Source organism: Seriola lalandi, unplaced genomic scaffold (genome assembly GCF_002814215.2).
Source record: "Seriola lalandi dorsalis isolate HSWRI2012SDOR001 ecotype SW California unplaced genomic scaffold, Sedor1 jcf7180002055009, whole genome shotgun sequence".
Lineage (NCBI taxonomy): Eukaryota > Metazoa > Chordata > Actinopteri > Carangiformes > Carangidae > Seriola > Seriola lalandi.
This window is the reverse complement of record NW_019525552.1, coordinates 272492-292339: the sequence shown is the minus strand read 5'-3', so window position 1 is coordinate 292339 and position 19848 is coordinate 272492. Positions and strand designations below refer to the sequence as shown.

The window sequence follows — 19848 nt, the reverse complement described above, 5'->3', positions numbered from 1 at the left end:
ACACACACAGGTACATAAATACACACAGGTACATACACACACACATAAACACACACACAGGTACATACACACACACAAGTACACACACACACAGGTACACACACACACACACAGGTACATACACACACACAGGTACACACACACACACACACAGGTACACACACACACACAGGTACATACACACACAGGTACATACACACATAAACACACACACAGGTACACACACACTTAAACACACACACAAGTACATACACACACACAAACACACACACAGGTACATACGTACACACAGGTACAAACACACACACAGGTACACACACACACACAGGTACATACGTACACACAGGTACAAACACACACACAGGTACAAACACACACACAGGTACATACGTACACACAGGTACAAACACACACACAGGTACACACACACACACAGGTACACACACACACACAGAAACAGTGTTTGTAATATGAACTATTTAACAAAGTGAATGAATTCCTTCATGAGCTACTGAGAAACTCAACATCAGTAATGTGTTAATCATGATTATTACTGATCATTACTGATCATTACTGATTATTACTGATCATTACTGATCATTACTGATTATTACTGATCATTACTCATCCTCTGGGTCACTACAGGTACATGTATGTCAGTACAAACATTAATAAAGTCTGAGTGGAGAATCATTGCTGTTGGGTCTGTTCTGGTCTGTTCTGGTCTGTTCTGGTCTGTTCTGTTCTGTTCTGTTCTGTTCTGGTCTGGTCTGTTCTGTTCTGTTCTGGTCTGGTCTGGTCTGTTCTGTTCTGTTCTGGTCTGTTCTGTTCTGGTCTGGTCTGGTCTGGTCTGGTCTGGTCTGGTCTGGTCTGGTCTGTTCTGGTCTGGTCTGGTCTGTTCTGTTCTGGTCTGGTCTGGTCTGGTCTGGTCTGGTCTGTTCTGTTCTGTTCTGGTCTGTTCTGGTCTGGTCTGTTCTGTTCTGGTCTGGTCTGTTCTGTTCTGTTCTGGTCTGGTCTGTGTCTGTTCTGGTCTGGTCTGTTCTGTTCTGTTCTGTTCTGGTCTGTTCTGTTCTGTTCTGTTCTGGTCTGTTCTGGTCTGGTCTGGTCTAGTCTGGTTTAAAAAACAAAAAAAACAACCAGTCCTCAAACCTGAACCTGAAGCCTCTGATTCAACCCACAGGAGCGTCTCCCGAAAGAGTGTCACCTGTACCGGACCTTGGTTGTCAAGGTTACAATAATAAACACACAGACCATTACGGAGAGCGGCGTTACCCACCTTCGTCGCCATGGTTACTATAATAACAGTCATGGCTTGGTTAGGTTCAGGAAAAGATCGTGGGTTAAAATTAGTTAATTTCTCAACATCTTTGACGATCTTTGTTGTCATGGTAACAACATTAACAGTCGGTTTCACACAGGAACTGAACACGCTGCTCTCCTGTGTGAATAAAACAAAGTGTTGTGCAGATGTGGAGGCTTTAAATATGATTTCACTTTAAGTTTAAAACAAACACACGAAGAAAAAGAAAAGCTGATGAAAGAGAAACAGAAAGGAAAGGATGCGGGTCGGACAAAGGGACAAAAAGTGACGGAAAAGACGAAATAATAAAGATTCATTAACAGATTCATACAAGACAGACTGAATACAACAGAAGAAGAAACACACTCCTCCCCCAGCGATGACAGAGTTGGACTGTAAAGGTTAACAGTGAAACCAAAAACAAACATGTCAACGCAACACTTCCTGTCAAGACAAGATAAACTCCTCCCGTCTGCTTCCTCCTGCAACTCAAACAAACGCTTCCCTGATGAAAACACAAGAAGAAGAACTTGTTTCAACACTGATGTTCTCTCAGCCACACACAACGTGACGTGTGACGTTACACCGCTTTCCAGCGTGTCCCACAGAGTGAGTGTGTGTGTGTGTGTGTGTGTGTGTGTCAGTTTGGAGAGGAGAGCTTGACACAACACACACTGTTCATTAGCACTTAACAGCTAATTCTGCACTGCTGTGTGTGTGTGTGTGTGTGTGTGTGTGTGTGTGTGTGTGTGTGTGTGTGTGTCGTCTCTTCATTAGCACGTCAACTCCTCCACTATGAGGTGACACATTAAAACATTCAGGAATGTTCTACTCTGCATTAATTAGCATAGATTTACATGCTAACGAGCAAAGAGGAGCAGCACCAAAAAAAAACAAAACACACACACACACACACTTTCATTAGTGATGTAACCGTGTGTGTGTGTGTGTGTGTGTGACGCAGTGACATGTATTCACGTGTGAGGAACTCATGTTGACTTGTGAAGCTGTGAACGTGTCTGTTAAGATGAAGTTTACAACGAGGAAGAAGCAAAAGGGTTCAAGCCGGGAACTGATGTGAAGGAAGGAAGGAAGGAGGAAGGAAGGAGGAAGGAAGGGAAAAGAACAAAGGACGGTAGAAAAGGAAGAAAGTGATGTATAAAGGAAATATGGAAGGACACATGATGAGGAGGAGGAAGACAGGAAGGAATGGTGTGAAAGAAAAAAAACATGGTCGTCCATTGAAGGAAGGATGAAGAAGAAAAGAGAAGTAGAAAAGGGGTTTAAAAAATGAGAGGAGAAATGAAAGAGGGAAGGGAAGGTGAGAAAACGAAACAGGAACAAAGAACAAAACCAGAAAGGAAACGGGGAGGTGTAAAAAAAAAAGTGGAAAGAGGGAAAGAAGGTGATAAATGAAGGAAGAAATTAAGCAGGAACAAAAAAAAGGGGGGGGGGGTAAAACATGTCACTGAAAGATAGAAAGGGATGAAGAAGAAAAAATAAAGGTGGTAGAAAAGGGTGAAGGAAGTTGTACAGCAACAATATGAAAGGAGGAAACAAGAAGGAAGTAAAAAAATGAAAAACAACGGAAACGAGGAAGGTAAGGAGACAAAGAGAAATGAACAAAGGAAGGAAGGAAACAGTGGAGGAAGGAAGGAAGGAAGCGGTGGAAGAAGGAAGGAAGTTGTCAGCTGCTGAAAGGATGGAAGGAGACGGGGAGATGTGAAACAGTTTAAAATCTCTCCATCGCTTTGTCTGAAAAAGCAGGACGTCTGTAATACACACAAACATATTTATGTATCTATGTGTGTATAAATACATATATATATATGTATTCATACACACATTCAGTTCTCAACTCCTGCAAGCTGCAGCGAACACACACACACACACACACCACAGTACATGTGTGTGTGTCTGAGAGGAAGTGAAACAGATCTGAATTTTGTCAGCGTCTGTTACATGAGGTCACTCCTGTAGAGGCGCGCACACACACACACACACACACACACACTCTTCCTTGTGTGTCATTCTCAGACACGTGACAGGAAGTGGTGCGGTGTGTTGTACAGTTACAGATGGAGAAGAAACTTGAAGAAAGAACCTAAACAGCAGAAATTGACGAGGACACAGAAACAACACGGTCGTGTCTGAATGTTCATCATCTTCATATTTTTTATTTTCTTTTAAATTCTTCTGGTCTGTAGGAAGATCAAATCGTGCTGTTGTTCCTGAAAAGCTGATATTTAGTAGAAAGTGAGAGTTTTAATTTCTCCTGTGTGAACGTTCAGTGTGTTGAAGGTGAAGTTATTTGACCTGCAGCTCCCCCTGCAGGCGGAGGTCTGAACACAACACACAACACACCAGTTATAACATCATTTATTACATTACAGCAAATATGAAAAGGTAAATACAAACAATATATAAAAAAGTAAATCTACAACTCATGGAAAATGTCAGTCCTTCCTTGTTTTAGGTTTTGGGGCTGAAACAGAGAAAAGAATAAGAATGTTAGAGAAGAGAGGAACAGAAAAGGAGGATTAAGTTATACAGAGATTAAATGACAGGATGATGAAGGAGAAGAAAAGATGAAAAGACGTGATTAATGAAGAAGAGGAAAGAAAAGATCACAAACAAGAAACAGAGGACAAAAAACAAGACGAGATGAAATAAGATGAGGAGAGGAGAAGAAAGAGACGGAAGAAGAAAAAAGAAAAGTTGAGAAAAAAGGAAGAAAAGAAAGAAGAGAAAAAGAATAAGAGATAGTTTCTACTCACCGTTTGGATTCTCCTGTTTGTAGAAAGTCTTCAGCATCTCTACAGCTTCCTGTGCTCTGTGACCTGACACACACTGAACACACACACACACACACACACACACACACACACACACACACACACACACGTGTGAACACACACACACACACGTGTGAACACTCAAACATTTCATCCATGTGACAGTTAACCATACAACACACACACACACACACACACACACACACACACACACACACACACACACACAGATAAAAAGATAAAAACACACACCTTGAACGTGTTCCCAGTCTGAGGTAAGTCTGCAGAGGAAACATCCAGAACCGAACCGCAGCCTCCGAACCGCTCGTTCCTGCAGCCGTACACGACCACGGGGATGTCTGACAGGAAGTGAAGGAACAATGATCAACACACACACACACACACACACACACACACACACACACACACACACACACACAGGGGTCCGGCAGGATACTGAGCAGGCGTAGGGCTGCTGCGCACATGATGCACGGCTCCACGGTGACATACAGGGCGGTTCGCTCGCACACACTCCTCACATCTAGGTTGCTATGGCGACACCGGTCCAGGAGCTGGTCCAGAGCGACCATCTCCGCGTGACGAGTCGCCTGGAAAAACCCAAACACACGTCACACGCAGAGAAACTTAAGTTAAGCTGAGGTGTCGTGTTTTCCACCTCATACCAAACTCCATGAGAAACGACATGACGGCTCCTGCAACCAGGGGTTTTACCTGGTACGATGAAATACTAACTCATTGATTTTACCTTTAATTAAATGTGCAATATCAATAAATCTGCCCTAGATTTGTAAGCCTAAATGTTGCAGTAGCTGCTGTGTGTTTGGAGACGATACACGCTTGTGTTTTTATGACATGAGGGGAAAAAAATTATTTCTGCATCTCAAGTTTTCTCGGACATAAAAACAGGAAAACAACTTGTATTTTTATTTTTATACAGAAACAACACATTCTTCAGTTTTCCTACATTTTTGGTCTCGTTGACCTCATTCCTTCCTCTGCCCACGACTTCATCATTGTAGACCATCAGACATCCAACGGGCACCTCGCCATTCTCCAGAGCGTCTTTGGCCTGCAGCAACACATTCACACGTTATTACCACTGAGTGTGTTTACGTTTATTCATATTCCTGGTTACATGTTTCTACCAGTGTCCAGGTGTGTGATTGTCTGTGAAGGTTCAGAAACCAGGATCAGGTGTTGACAGGCCTCAGGATCCTGGTTTCTGTTGGACTTCTCCATGTTGCATATCCGGGTTTCTGTAACTGCGATTACTGCGATAAAACCAGGACGCTGGTGCACATGTAAACACACTCACTGGTGCGTCATGATGTTGATGATGGAAATATTTTAGACAAATATTTTGTTATGAATTTTAAAGACACTTTAAAACACTTCTCTCCACTTGTTTCGTCATTAGAAACTGGTTTAATATGTGGCGGAAAAAACGTCTCTTTTACACGTATTTTCGTTTTTATATGAAGTTAAAGATATCTAATAAAAATGTTCCCACCATATCAAATGCGTTGGCCATCCATTTCTCAATGTCTTCATCACGCGGGTAAAAGGTCTCCGCTGACGTAGCTTTGATTTCTCCCTGCGTTTCCATGGCAACTACTACTACTACCTAACTTCAATAAAACTCATATCAGTCCCATTACGATGAGTTTGTACTTTATCTGCTCATTTTAGTCACTTTCCGAAACGTACGTACCACCACGCATTCACACGGGAGGGGGAAGATAATATTGGACGGACCACTTCCAGACATGCGCAGTAGATCTCCTAGACGGCAGCGTGCCGATGTTTTCGATGCGTCAAGTTGATTACAGCGGACTAGATGTAGACCGGATGTGAGGGAATATTACCAACCAAATAAAACCGTAATTTTTGACGATTGTTTTAGTTTGACCAAATTTGGATTTAAATTTGCAGGTGAAACGTATCTACAGAAGCATTTATAAGTATGTCTCTGTTATTTAGTAGTAACATTTTATTTCACTATAACCTGTATTTCTCTGAAAAACATTTCATTCAAAATGACTGAGGGTCGACCATCTTATAGTTTAGGTCAATCCGAGTTTTATTTTGAAATTCAAAACCGGAACTTGTATTATTTACGCTGCTTACTTTGATCGGGGCACTTTTTTGACAGCTAGCATGTTAGCAGCGGTATGTTAGCCAGCCGAAACTCTTCAGCTAACATGTCCGTAAAATAGTCCGCACGAAGTCAAGAGTACGGAGAGTTTTTGTTGGTTTAGTTCGTGAACTTTTCTCTGTCCGAAGATGTTTTCATCTGCCTGGAATTTTGTTAAACGCCACAAAAGGAAATTTATTTTCGCCGGAGCTGTAGTTGGAGGTAACTGCTGTTCTTGTTAGCTACTGTGCTAATAGCAGATTGTAGCAGAACGCCAGAGTACGTTAAATAATCCTCAAATAGCATGTGTTTATACTTATAAGTCAAAGTACGTGTCTCTTAAAATATATTTTAATAATATTTAAGAATCCAAATGGTTGTTTTTTTGAATTCGGTTCATATTGTTTCCACCAAGCAGCAGGATTTCCAACATATCTACTGGATTCAACCGTCTACAGGGTTTATTTTACTGGAAAATAACCGAGGCAAGACCAGATGACAAAAGCTACACTTTACCAAGATTAATATTGTATATAAAGTTGTTTTTAGGCCGATTATAAATATGACTTGCAACGATTCAGTGAACATGTTTATTTACATTTTGTTTGAGGCGTTTGCTTATGAGCAAGGCATCTTTAAATCTCCAGAAAGTTGAATGGAGTTTGGCGTGACGTTCCCAGCATGAGAGCAGCACTTATGGATGCTAACTGTTAGCATTTTAAGTTATCACTAAGCTGCTTTAATGCAGGGCGAGGTTGAAGCACTACAAGTAAACACTGGCTTTAACTGAACTGCTGCCCAGTAAGTGTTTGATTTATCTAATGAGGCTTTATAGAAACTCTGTCTTTTCTAAATTGCTAATTATTTTTTTAATGATCAGAAATCATCAATCAATATGCAATGAAAGTTTGTGGATTTGTTAAATATATGTTAGGCCTTTGAAAGATTTAAGAAGGAAATTGATTTTGGCATTCAGAATATGTTTTGCATGAAAATAATCATAATGTAAGTGTGCTAATAAAATGTATATTGTTTTCAGATTCGTCTCGAAGTTTTATTATTTATTTCCTGTGCTTGGTTCTAATTCCTTCTACTTCTTGTTTGTCTGTGATCTGCAGGCGTGTACTTCCTGGGTAAATATGCCCAGAAGAAGATCAGGGAGCTCCAGGAGAAGGAGGCGACGGAGTACATTGCTCAGGCAAGAAGGCAGTTCCACTTTGAAAGCAACCAGAGGACGTGCAACATGACAGGTAACCTCTTCACGCACCTGAGTTATAATCTCCTTGAAGGTAAATTTAGCGCATCTCGACAGTAAACGTTTATGATTTGAATGTTTGTGTGTCACAGTGCTGTCCATGCTCCCTCCACTGAAAGAAGCCATCGTCAATCAACTGAACTCAGAGAGTCTCACTGCACTACTCAAGACCAAGTGAGAGGAAGAGTCTGTTACTGTCAGAATCAATGGATTCAATCTATTTCCAACCCACTTACACACACAGTTCTACACATTCGCATTAGACTGTATGGAGTTCCTTTATACCGTCACTATTTTTACACAAATATGCCACTTTATCACCTTCTTGATGTTGAAGTATTCCAGTACTGGGTGTGTGCTGTGTGACTCAGTCTGGATGATGTAGAACCAACAGTAACGCTGCTTTTTCTTCTTTCCTGTTGTCTCACAGACCGGCCAATAAACTGGAGATCTGGGAAGATTTAAAGATCATCAGTAAGTTCAGTTCCTCCCGTCAGACATCATCTGTAAACTCAAGTCAAACCTAATGACCTGATAATAATAATAATGATAATGATCTGTACTGAGAGAGAAGGATTAAAAACTTTATTTGATCTTAAAACCGTGTTGCGTCGTTCAGGTTTCACTCGCACCATCGTCGCCGTGTACAGCACCTGCATGCTGGTGGTTTTGCTGAGAGTCCAGCTGAACATCATCGGAGGATATCTGTACCTGGACAACTCTGTAGGAAAGAACGGAACGGTGAGGAGCTCCATGATGTTTCCATGAGCTGCTTTCACATGTACGACTGTAACATGAGAGAGTTGTTCACCTTCTTCTTACAGTTACCTTGTGCATTTTTATGTGAAATACCTGTCAGGTGCTGTGAAGTTGACCTCCTGTGTTTGTCTTGTGATGTCACTTCCTGATCTTGTCCAGAGACAGAAAATTTAAGCTTCTGTTCACACTTGGCTCTGATGCAGTGAATCTGATGTATCTTTGTGTTTGGTTCACTGTGGGAATCTGAGAAGATATTTCATGTTTATTTGTGTGTGTGTGTGTGTGTGTGTGTGTGTGTGTGTGTGTCTGTCTTGCAGACTGCTCTCGCTCCCCCGGACGTCCAGCAGCAGTACCTGTCCAGTATCCAGCATCTACTAGGAGATGGTAAGCTGCTCTGTGATCCCTGCACGTCGTCCTGGTTTATTATGTCATTCATTGAAAGTCTTCTGACTTTCTCATTTATTTGCTGGTTTGATGGATGAAGAACAAGAAGAGTTTACACAGTGTTGTATATCTCAGGCTGTTAAACATACAGACGGTGTTACATCTAGACTTTTAGATTCAGTCACTCGTTCATTATCTGTTCCCTCTGTTCAGGTTTGGCAGAGCTGATGACGCTGGTGAAGAAAGCCGTGCAGAACTCACTCGGAGGGTGAGTGTCTCAACATCATGATCCGTGTCAGTGCATCTTCAGTTCCCAGAAATGAGTTCGACCAACAGAAACCCAAATATATTTCATTTATCATCATATGAAACAGAAAAAAACGACAGATCCTCAGATTTGAGAAGCTGGAACCAAAGAATGAGACTTTGTCTGTGTCTCTGAACGATGCGTCTGTATGAACGGTTGTGACCTCGTGTCTCTGCAGCCTGTCTCTGAAGCAGAGTCTGTCCCTGCTGGAGCTGGAGCAGCAGCTGAGCTGGATCAGGGCGGAGGTGGAGGCCGGCTCGCAGCGCTCGCTCTCCTGGTTCATGCTCGCCGACGACGAGAACGCGCTCGCCGACCAGGTGACGGCGCAGAGAGCACGGTCGACAGCGGCGTGTGATAAAGCTGCAGCTGGGTGTGTAACACGTGTTCTCCTCTGTGCAGGCGTGTGGGCTGACGGAGAACGACCGCATGACCATCAGACTGCTGAACGAGACCAGAGACATGTTGGACAGGTGAGCGCCGTCCTCACGTCACCTGTGCGTGTTTACCTGTGTGAACTGTCTGACTGTGGCGTCGTGTGTTTGTGACTGCAGTCCAGACTTCACCACTGTCCTGAACGCCTGTCTGAACCGCGGTTTCTCCCGTCTCCTTGACAACCTGGCCGAGTTCTTCCGCCCGCCTCCCGGAGACTCCGCCCCCAGCTGTGCACCTGACAGGTGAGCCGCCTGAACGACACCTGTAGCGTGTCCCAGCTCCATACCACCTGCTGATCTGTGTTGCAGTGGTTCCCAACCTCTTCCACCCGACCCGTAACAATATGGAGGCCAAATGATGTTTTCTTCTTCTGCACTTCTTATTTTAGATCCTGTCTCTTTCCTTTTAACGCTTCTTGTTGCCGGCGACAACATAAAAGTTCATGGGATTATCCCAGTGACGGGCGTCAGTACCAGGAAAAAAAACAGTGGCATTTTTACTGTTTTTAAAGATTTAATTTTAAAACATTTAAAAACATAATTTATATATTTTTTAAATTTTATCTTTTCACCAAAATCGTTCTGTTTTGCAAATGATTTGTGTCCCACTTTCACTCCCTTCATGGGCCACCAGAGGGCGGCGGCCCGCAGGTCGGTGAACCACAGCGTGTTGGTTTGTGTTTTTGTAGAAAATAATGAAGAAACTTTTATACAAACAGGAAACGTCACAATGTTTTTATTCAGATTTAAAGATTTTTCTGTTTTTCACAGAAGAAAACTTTAAATTCAAGAATATTTAGTGTCAACACTGAAGATATTTACATTAGTACTGAAAACTTGTTTAGGAAATTACATACAGTATTTTTTTGATTGATTGATGTTTCACTATTTTATATGTATTATATATACATCTGTGTGTGTGTGTGTGTGTGTGTGTGTGTGTCTCCAGTCTGTCTGCGGTCAGTCTGCCGCTGGCGAAGATCATCCCCATCATCAACGGTCAGATCAACACCATCTGCAGTGAAACTCCGAGTCACTTTGTTCAGGTAAAATCAACAAACCTGCTCTCGGCTCCGGCCGCCGCGTCGCTCTGCACATGTTCTTCTGAGACAGGAAGTCGCCTGTGTCTCTGTCTCTCTGTTTGTTGAGTCACAATCGAACACGTTCAGTTACAAACAGATTCATCAGTGAAGATAAAACCTGACGGCTGATTCCTAAAACAGACTTTCTTCCAGTGTAGAACACAAAATAACAGGAAGTTAATGTTGTAATTTCAACAATAAAAGCCGTTTGGTGCACGGAAGCAGAATAAATATGAGTCAGTCTTTACTTCTCTGTCTCTGTGTCGGTCTCACAGGATCTGCTGCTCAACGACCAGGTGAAGGAGTTTGCAGCCAACGTCTACGAGACCTTCAGCGCGCCGCAGGAGCTGCAGAAATAACCAAGAAGAAGAAGAAAGGAAGAAGAAGAGCGGGGTGAGAAACAAACAATAAAAGCCTTGGACGCTTCACCCCTCCCTCCTCTCTGTGAGACTGTTCGCTCTGCGCCGGTGGAAAACGTCCACAACAAAAACATTCCCAGGAGCGCCTGTGTCCCGTCTGCGAGCGGCGGCCATGATGGATTACGGAGGCGGTGGAGGAGGGAGAGACACCTGCACCAGGTTCACAGTCACAGCAGAGTCTGCCACGATGAACCCTGGAGACCACCGCATCAGGGGGACTGGAGTCCTGTAATGTCGTTTTAAATTCACCCCGAGAGGCGGGAAAATGCTGAAACTGTCAAAGTGCGGTGACGGATCAGAGGCCGACGACAACATGAGTTTAATTAGTTCCAGGTTTTAGGACTTTCTTCTTTTCTATCAGCAGTGGTGAGTGTTTTCATGTCTGTTCTCTGTGTGGCTCCACATCAGAAGGTTTGCACTGTGTTAATTTCTTTTCTTATCATGTAATCCGGGGGGGGGGGGGGCTGATGGTCAGTGTTTTACATCTTTCTTTTTTTTTGTCATGGTGGAAAAACATCTGCAGCAGCTTGTGAGATATTTGAGGATGTTACAACTTCTAAAAACAGATAATCACAGGAGGACGACTCCCACAGCTCCAAGTCTTATTCCTAATGAAACATCAAACTCGTATCAGTCCAACTAGTTAATGACTTGTTGCTCTTTCTGCCTCTAAACACAACGACGCAGCAGCAGAACAAACTTCCTCTCATCTCAAATCATCCAAAAATAAAACGAGGAGCAGATTTAAAAACGTTCCTTCAGTGTTTAAACTGATGTTTTACTCGCGTTAAAATCCTGTTTCTCTGGTGTTTGACCAGCAGAGGGCGTTCTTCTTCTGCTGTTGTAGGAATGTCCTCACCCTCCTCCTCACTCTCCTCCTCACTCTCCTCCTCACCCTCCTCCTCACTCTCCTCCTCACCCTCCTCCTCACCCTCCTCCTCACTCTCCTCCTCACTCTCCTCCTCACCCTCCTCCTCACCCTCCTCCTCACTCTCCTCCTCACTCTCTTCCTCACCCTCCTCCTCACCCTCTTCCTCACCCTCCTCCTCACCCTCCTCCTCACTCTCCTCCTCACCCTCCTCCTCACCCTCCTCCTCACTTCACTACAGTTTATTTTCTCCCATTTTTAACTCAAATCAAATTCTCTGTGTGTTGGTGTCACATCCTGGTTCACAGCTGAACATCCAGAGTTTGACTTTAATGACAACAACTACTTTGTAGGAGCGAGAATTATTATTATTATTATTATTATTATTGTTTCTCTCACAACTGGCAGATTATGATGAAAGTGATTTTCCTTCTCTTCTTGTGTTTTGTCTGAATCTGGATGAATGTTACGTCTCAGAGCAGAAATTAATTTAGAGTCTTATTTGTTTAAATGCAACAAATATTACGTTTTTAAATTAATAATTTTGTAAAACAGTGAAAAATACCTGAAAAATATTTCCCTAAAAAGTTACTAATGATGATCCAAACTGTTCACCAATTAACAATCTGTAAATCTGTAAATCGGCTCATCGTCGCAGCTCCAATTGCTCTGTCCATGTGTGTTCAGCTCCTCCTGCTTTAGCAGTTAGCTTAGCATAAAGCAGTTGTTTACAGCAGGTGGAGAGCTGGTGAACACACCTGACTCAGCTGATGGGTCGATCAGGGTCACCTGAGACCAGGACCAAGAGTCACTGATCGATCCAGCAGGTGTGAGTCAGAGAGCCGAGGGGAAGGTTTGTTTCGTGTCCCAGTTCCTGGTTTCAGCCGAGCGGACTGGTCATGATGGACAGAGACGGGTTTCTGCACCGTCTGACCCGAGTCCTGCTTCAAACACTACAGATTTATGTCACCTCAGTGCCGCACGGGTGGAGTTAACCTCATTCAGAGATGATGGGAAACATTCATGTCGAATCTGTTGTAGTTGATGAGCAGCTGAAATCCTGTGTGTGTGTGTGTGTGTGTGTGTGTGTGTGTGTGTGTGTGTGTGTGTGTGTGTGTGTGTGTGTGTTAACCACAGCAGATTCAGTGGACAGTTTCCCTCAGGTGATGACTAACATCAGGTGACGGTTGTGCTGAGTTACTTCCTGGTTGGTCGGTGAGAATGTAAACGTCTGTGTGTAATCACTGAATGATTGACAGCCGAAACGTCTGTTTGTAGCCGTTTATCAAAGAGATAAATAATAAAGTTAAAACGTGATTTCATACACAGAGGACGTGTTGTGTGTTATTGGTGATGGTGTCAACAGGGGGCGCCGTGCCGCCGCTGGAAGCGGGAAGAGACCCAGCGTGTTGGAAAACCATCAGTGTGTTGATGAAGCTCTGACTCAGCAATCTGCAGGAAGACACTGTTTCTTCATTAGTGATTGATGATCAATGAGCCACTTGATTTCATGGAGTGGATCTGGGTGTGTGATGACATCATCAGGTAAAAAAAACGATTCCTGTATTTAACAGGATCATGTGACAAACATGTAGAATCATGGACTGATGAAACTGGTTTGTCACATGACGACACAAACAACCCGTTAGAAACGTGTGTGTGTGTGTGTGTGTGTGTGTGTGTGTGTCCATATGCAAATTTAATCTGTACATATATTGAATTCCCAAAAAATTTATTTAAAAAAAGAATGATATATAAAACCTGTGATATATTGATAATGTCTAACACATACGTATGTTTATATGATTATATTATAGACATAAATATATATCAATCCCAGTCTGTCAATATATATTGATATTATATAAAGATCCAAAATAGATGTTTAAAATGAATGAGAAATTAATAAGAAAAATATAAAATTATAGAATTTTTGGATGAATGTTGTTTAATGAACAGATTTATTGAATATATGAAACTGTCTCCTGAAGTAGTTTCACGCCTGTTCAGCCTTTAAAGGAACGTCTGGTGATGACCTCACCACTATTTGACTTTCCACGCCGACGTGTGGACGCACGGCTGGTTTCAGTCTGTGACATCATCACTGTCGACCTGAAGTTACAGCTCATCTCTTCAGTCCAAGGTCAGTTTCACAAATATTAATGATGTCACAATGAGTTATTAGATAAAGTCAGTTGATGTTGTTACTGGACTGTTGTCTTTGTCTGAAAGACATTGAAAACAACAGGAGGATGAAGGTTCAAGTTCATTTATTGATTGATGTGTTTACAGTTATACATCAGAGGCTTTGTACGTTAATATGATCACATGACCTGTTCACCTGGTGCTGGTTGTCTGAACGTCGGTCGACTGTTTGAACATCCTGCTGAGAAACTTAATGTTTTACTTTACAGGCGGTGAGGGGAAGCACCTGAACGCATCACCTGTTACTTCCGGGGGGAGGGGGAGTTTCAGTCAGCGGTTCTTCACTGCATCACATGAGACTCCTGTACACAGGTCGTCTGTGCAGCAGGTTACTATGACATCATAGATGGGTTTTGTTGCTAGGCGACATCTAGTGGTCGTAGTGATGATGACGGGCGCGAAGGGAAACGTGGTAGTAGTGTAAAAAGAGACAATGTTTAGTAACCATGACAACAAAGATTGTCTAATGTTGAGGACGTCCTCATTATAACCCAAATCACTTTTCCTAAACCTGACCAAGCCATGGCTGTTATTACAGTAACCATGGCAACAAAGGTAACTACACTGCTCTCTTGAAGGCGTGGCCCTTCGTGGTCATCGCAGACCGTGAGTCTGTGGAGGATTCTCGCTTTGTCACCAGCTGTTCCCGCCCTTACCGTTGCGTTCCAGAGCGGGTCCTGTCGCCTAGCAACCGTGACAACACATAACTTACTTTTCATTAAAACTAAAGGTTTTAAGGCCCTTGGTTTTAACAGTGAGTGAATGGTACATACCAGCACGCAATGAATCATGGGATATGTTGGACCATGAAGGATCCACCTGTTGGATCATTGATGGTACACCTGCTGGGGGGGAGGGGGGGGGGGACATGTCTGATCAGTCACCTGTTAAAAGAACAAAGTTATAACTGAGCTGCTTAAAGCTGTAACTTTCCATCGTCTCACGTTTTCACACATTTTAATAATGAATGAGATCAATGTCAGATGTTTCCATGGAGCTCAGTAACCGAGCGTTGTTTCCTCTTACAGCACATTTTCCCACAGCCCCCCCCCCCCCCCCCCCCCCCCCCCCCCTGCTTTTCTCCCAGTGACAAATAAATTCCCAAGATGCCGTTGGCAAAGCTTCTTATCAGGACGACAAACAGTGGAAGAAAGGCAGCAAGGCAAAGAGAAAAGAAGAGAGACGTCGCACACGAGCACAGGGGTCAAGGGTCAGCAGCCGAGAGGGAGGAGCAATCAAAACACCAATCAATCAGCAACTTTATTCAATTATGATTTTTCAAACAAAGTTATTGAGACGAGGCTCAGGGTTTGATTTTAGACGCGTGTGTGTGTGTGTGTGTGTGTGTGTGTGTGTGTGTGTGTGTGTGTGTGTGTGTGTGTGTGTGTGTTTCTTCCTAGTTAACTGTGACTTGAGCGATGACATCATCTTGTCTCCTGACCCTCTGACATTTTCCCTTATAAGGACGACTGAAGCTGCTGTTTTGTTCCTGTCGTGGTGATGAAAAGGTTAAAAGAATGAAATATTAAATCAGTCTGAACAGTGTGTAACAGTTTTAACTTCCTCATATAATCTTCACATTATTGAAGCTGAGTTACTGAACCGTGACTCACAAAACAAAAACCTCAGGATGAAAGTTTCTTGTGAGAAAGAAATCAGTGGCTCTGATGTGATGAACCTTTATTCAGACACTGAGCGGCGTCGCAGCCGGAGACTGAAATGACTCTTCAGCTGTTTCACGGGACAGTTTTAGTCTCGTGAGGATTTTATTGTAAAAAGCTGTTGAGAAGAGAAACACCGACGCTGTTCACATCCTGCAGGAATAATGATGAAGCAAAAAAGAAAGAGGGAGAATTTATAAGTAAAGAAATCACAATAAACTGAAGCAGAATCAATAAATACAAGAAATTAGAAACAGACAAAAGGACTGAATGGAGCATGAGGAGGTGGAGCGGGTCGTCCGGTAATCAGGTCGTTCTTTCTTATCACGAACAGGAAGAATCACATTTTCTATAAAAGTACATTTTTAATCTGTAAAAATACAATAAATTACCATCAAAAAACATTGTATTGATATAATCTTAAATTCTGCTTAATTGTGATTTTAACCTTTAAATTCTGTAAATTTACAGGCGTTTAGTTGCTTTATTGAAAAACAGAACGATTCTATAAAATAATACAGAACATTAAATATGGATTCATAAATGAACTTAATATAGGTGAGAGATCCATCAGTGTGTGTGTGTGTGTGTGTGTGTGTGTGTGTGTGTGTGTGTGTGTGGTGGGGTGGGGGGGCTCGTAGTGTAAAGCACTTTGAGACTGGTTGTGTCTCAGGTTCAGTCCATTTACAGGTTGTTTCTGACTCCACAGGCTCCGCCCCCTGCAGGTTAAAGTCTGGACAGACAAAAACACACCTGAGGATCTGTGGTTACACAGGGTCATACAGGTCAGGTCAGGTCAGGTCAGGTCACACACAAGCGGCAGCAGACGTCAGACGTTGGTCGATCGACTTGGTGACGTTTCTCAGTCGTTTGGTTTTTGCTCACGACCAGATTGTCGGTAGTTTATACGTCAAGATGGCGTCTGAATGACACCAACAAAATATGAACATCAGCTGTCGTCAGAATCGTTCGTCCCCACTCTCCGAAAACAAGTGAGAGAGACGAGCTGAAGCTCGAACACTGTGTCAGTCAGATGGTTAATAAACAGCCACATGATGAGAAATGCCATGTGGTTTAGTGTGTGTGTGTGTGTGTGTGTGTGTGTGTGTGTGTGTGTGTGTGTGTGTGTGTGTGTGTGTGTGTGATGAGTCTGACCTCCAGTAAGTTTCAGAGTTTCAACACAGAGCTGCCAGTCATCTGCCGCCTCGTGACCCTGTGACCCTGTGACCCCTCTGCTGACTGTCACACACTCGGGGAGGAGATGCGCCGCTCGGCCTGTCATGTTGACGACATCATATTTTTGTGCGTCCCTGAAATAGAGAAGGAGCCTCACGTCAACACGCCGCCTCACGCACAGAGACACAATGGAGGCTGTGTTCCATCAGACAGGCCTTTATCTGCTGAGTAACCGCGTGCGGTGACGCCGTTTCCCATGAAAGCGCCGCTGCACAGAGTCACGTTCAACGCAGCCAAAACACACTTCAGCTCAAATTAGCCTGCGCCGCATGACAGCGTGTCACAGTTTGACTCTCATCGTGCTGCTGTTTGCTCTTACTCCGCAGTGACTGAGCGTCTTTGCCCCTGTTTGTGCCACAGAGCTGGAAATCCCCCTGTTGTGCCGCTGCCGCTGCCTCTACCGCTGCCGCTGCCTCTGCCGCTGCCTCTACCGCTGCCGCTGCCGCTGCCTCTACCGCTGCCGCTGCCGCTGCCTCTGCCTCTACCGCTGCCTCTACCGCTGCCGCTGCCGCTACCGCTGCCGCTGCCGCTGCTCACGTCCGACCCGCTGCCCCGTTTTGTAAAAGTGGAAATACACGACGGGCGGGAACAGGTATTTCCTATCTGTCAGAAAAACATGTTGTGCTGCAGCAATATGATGAAATTCTGTTAAAATCCCAGGAGGCAGATTCTTTGTAAATCACCAGTCAGCTGTTTGTCTCAGCACTGACTCTGGGCTCATGTGGAAACAGCCATGTACAGGAAAGTGTCTGTTGGTAAGAGCTTACACTTATACAAACCTTTTATCATCTGGAGGATGAGCCACTAGTTTGAACAAGTAATAAAAACTGTTTTATAATATGAGGAAGTGTCAGAGTGTGTCTGTCTAACCAACGCTGATAAATGTATAATTATCAGTGTAAAAGCCTAAATAGCTGAGTTTATGATTTAATTCCTCATTAGTCCAGATCTGAGCTGACCTCCCTTCATTTTAATTACTCACTTTCTGTCAGTAATTTAAACCATTTAACATTTAAATAAAGATAAATAAATAAAGATTATTATTAAATATCAATGGTAATTAAGTTGATTCTAAATTAATTGGCAAAAATCAAACTGCTCTAAAAACATCTCCCGGGGGAATTTTACATTTTAGTTTTCAGTGTGTTACGACCTAATTACCCTTTAATGTGTTCACGTAAACACACTTCTATATTGAGATTCTAAATAAACACATTTAACAGAAAAGAGTTTAAATTCCCAAACGAAAACTCAGCCCCTGAAAAATAAAGTTGTGCAATGTTCAGATTAGATTTTTTTTTTTCATACTTCCTGTTTGTTTTCACTCTGCACTTTCCCAGTTTCTCTGTTATATACACATTTTATTCTATTATTCTTGTGATTTTTTTTAATCTGTTTTAACCTGGAATAGTCAAATTTAAAGTTCTGGAATCTTAAAAAGTGAAAATCCCCTTTAAAACAACTTGGTGCAGTTTGTTTATCTGTAATCATTATTATTGAGACACAGTTTAATGGATGAAGTCAACAGTATTTTGATTTACAGTAAAACATCCTGCATCATTGCACATGAGACATTTCCACTGTCCCATAACCCACATGCACCACTACATCTCCGGTTTCCTTGGTAACGCTGACTGAATGATGACTTTACTATTTTTTCAGTATAAAGTTTGTTGCCCTTTAGACCTTATTTAAAGAAATCTCCCCACCCCCTCACATTTTCAGCCGTTTAGTGAGGCGGGAAGCCGTCGCTGTAAGTGGGCGACAGAGACAACAGAGACGCAGTGATGCTGGAGGGCGTGGCTCTTCACTGGGAGTGGATTCAGGTCCGAAACTTGTGTGGGAGAAAAGAGCGTCGGAGCCAGGAGTCAAGTCACATCATGTAATTCCACTTTAATTACTGAAATATCGACTGTGGATTTTGTTCATGCGCGTGGGAACAGTCTTGGTGATGGGGTTAAACCTGTGATGTACAGAGTTACAACATCCCGTTTGACCAATCACAGCGCAGCTTACACAAGACACACGGTGTGTGACGTCACAGAGCAGGCACCTTGTGTAAGGACTGAAACCATCGCGTCTGTTTCACTGTGTGAAGTTACCAACACTGACATATCAGCACCTTTAACCTGATGTGACGAGCTCGTTAGGAAACAGTTGCTTGATTACAGATTCAGCAGCTACAGAGCAACATTATTATTATTGATTATGGGTGGTGTTTCTGAACGTGTGATGAATCTCAGTCCGGTATTTCCTCTGTTTTAGCTCCATGTTTGGTCTCCTCCACTTCCTGAGGGAAACTCTGTAGCAGGAAGTGTTGATTTTTTTAAAACCTTTTTAGTCTGACTTTTAATTGAATTTTATTTATTCTATTTAATAATCTTTATATATTTTAAGTTGTTTTACTGGTTCATCCCTTTATTCCATGTTTATTTTCTGGATTATTTTCCTTCTAATTCTCTTCTTTTCTCTCCTTCTCTCTTCCCAACATCTTCTCTCTTTTAGCATTTTATTATTTTATCTTCACCATTTTGTCTCATGTTTATTAGATTTTTAATATCCTTCCTTTTATTTCCTGTTTTACTCACTTTGATAAACATCCTCTGTTTTAGTATTTTATAATTTTATCTTTATCGTTATCTTTGTTCTCCAGTCTTCAGTATTTCCTCAGTGCACGTTTACGAGATTCATGATAGTTTCCTCACTTCCTGTTATTATTTATTCTGTGTGTGATGTGATTTATATACATATATAAAACACAGGGAACAGCATTCATCAAACGTGCTTCTTTAATCTTTTTTATTATTTCTGACTCTTTCAACTAAAGTTTGTGATTATAAAGTAAAACAGTGATGCAGCAGATCTGTATCAGTGAACCAGCCTCTCTGTGAAACCTGCTGAGTGACACGGTGACTCAGGTCATGTGACCCTGAGCCGGCATCGACTTCTTACTGTATCACTGTTGAACGCCACCGAGCGCACGAGTCAGGG

The 19848-nt window shown here is 42.7% G+C and overlaps 2 protein-coding genes across 2 annotated transcripts; one reads left to right on the top strand and one right to left on the bottom strand.

Annotated features, from left to right (window-relative positions):
* Window positions 1-3663: 3663 nt before the first annotated feature.
* On the bottom strand, window positions 3664-5854 carry adat2 (adenosine deaminase tRNA specific 2). The gene is made up of 6 exons (XM_023397513.2): window positions 5627-5854; window positions 5081-5185; window positions 4553-4703; window positions 4348-4454; window positions 4078-4150; window positions 3664-3785 (listed from the first exon to the last, which is right to left on the bottom strand). The coding sequence occupies exons 1-6, from the start codon at window positions 5720-5722 to the stop codon at window positions 3757-3759; spliced, it is 561 nt and encodes a 186-aa protein (XP_023253281.1). The 5' UTR covers window positions 5723-5854; the 3' UTR covers window positions 3664-3756.
* A 404-nt stretch (window positions 5855-6258) lies between these two features.
* pex3 (peroxisomal biogenesis factor 3) lies at window positions 6259-13081 on the top strand. Its single transcript, XM_023397505.2, has 12 exons — window positions 6259-6472; window positions 7369-7500; window positions 7598-7679; window positions 7936-7979; window positions 8125-8246; window positions 8582-8648; window positions 8862-8916; window positions 9134-9272; window positions 9355-9425; window positions 9507-9629; window positions 10336-10432; window positions 10744-13081. Exons 1-12 carry the CDS (start codon window positions 6400-6402, stop codon window positions 10825-10827), a joined length of 1089 nt encoding a protein of 362 aa, XP_023253273.1. The 5' UTR covers window positions 6259-6399; the 3' UTR covers window positions 10828-13081.
* Window positions 13082-19848: the final 6767 nt, after the last annotated feature.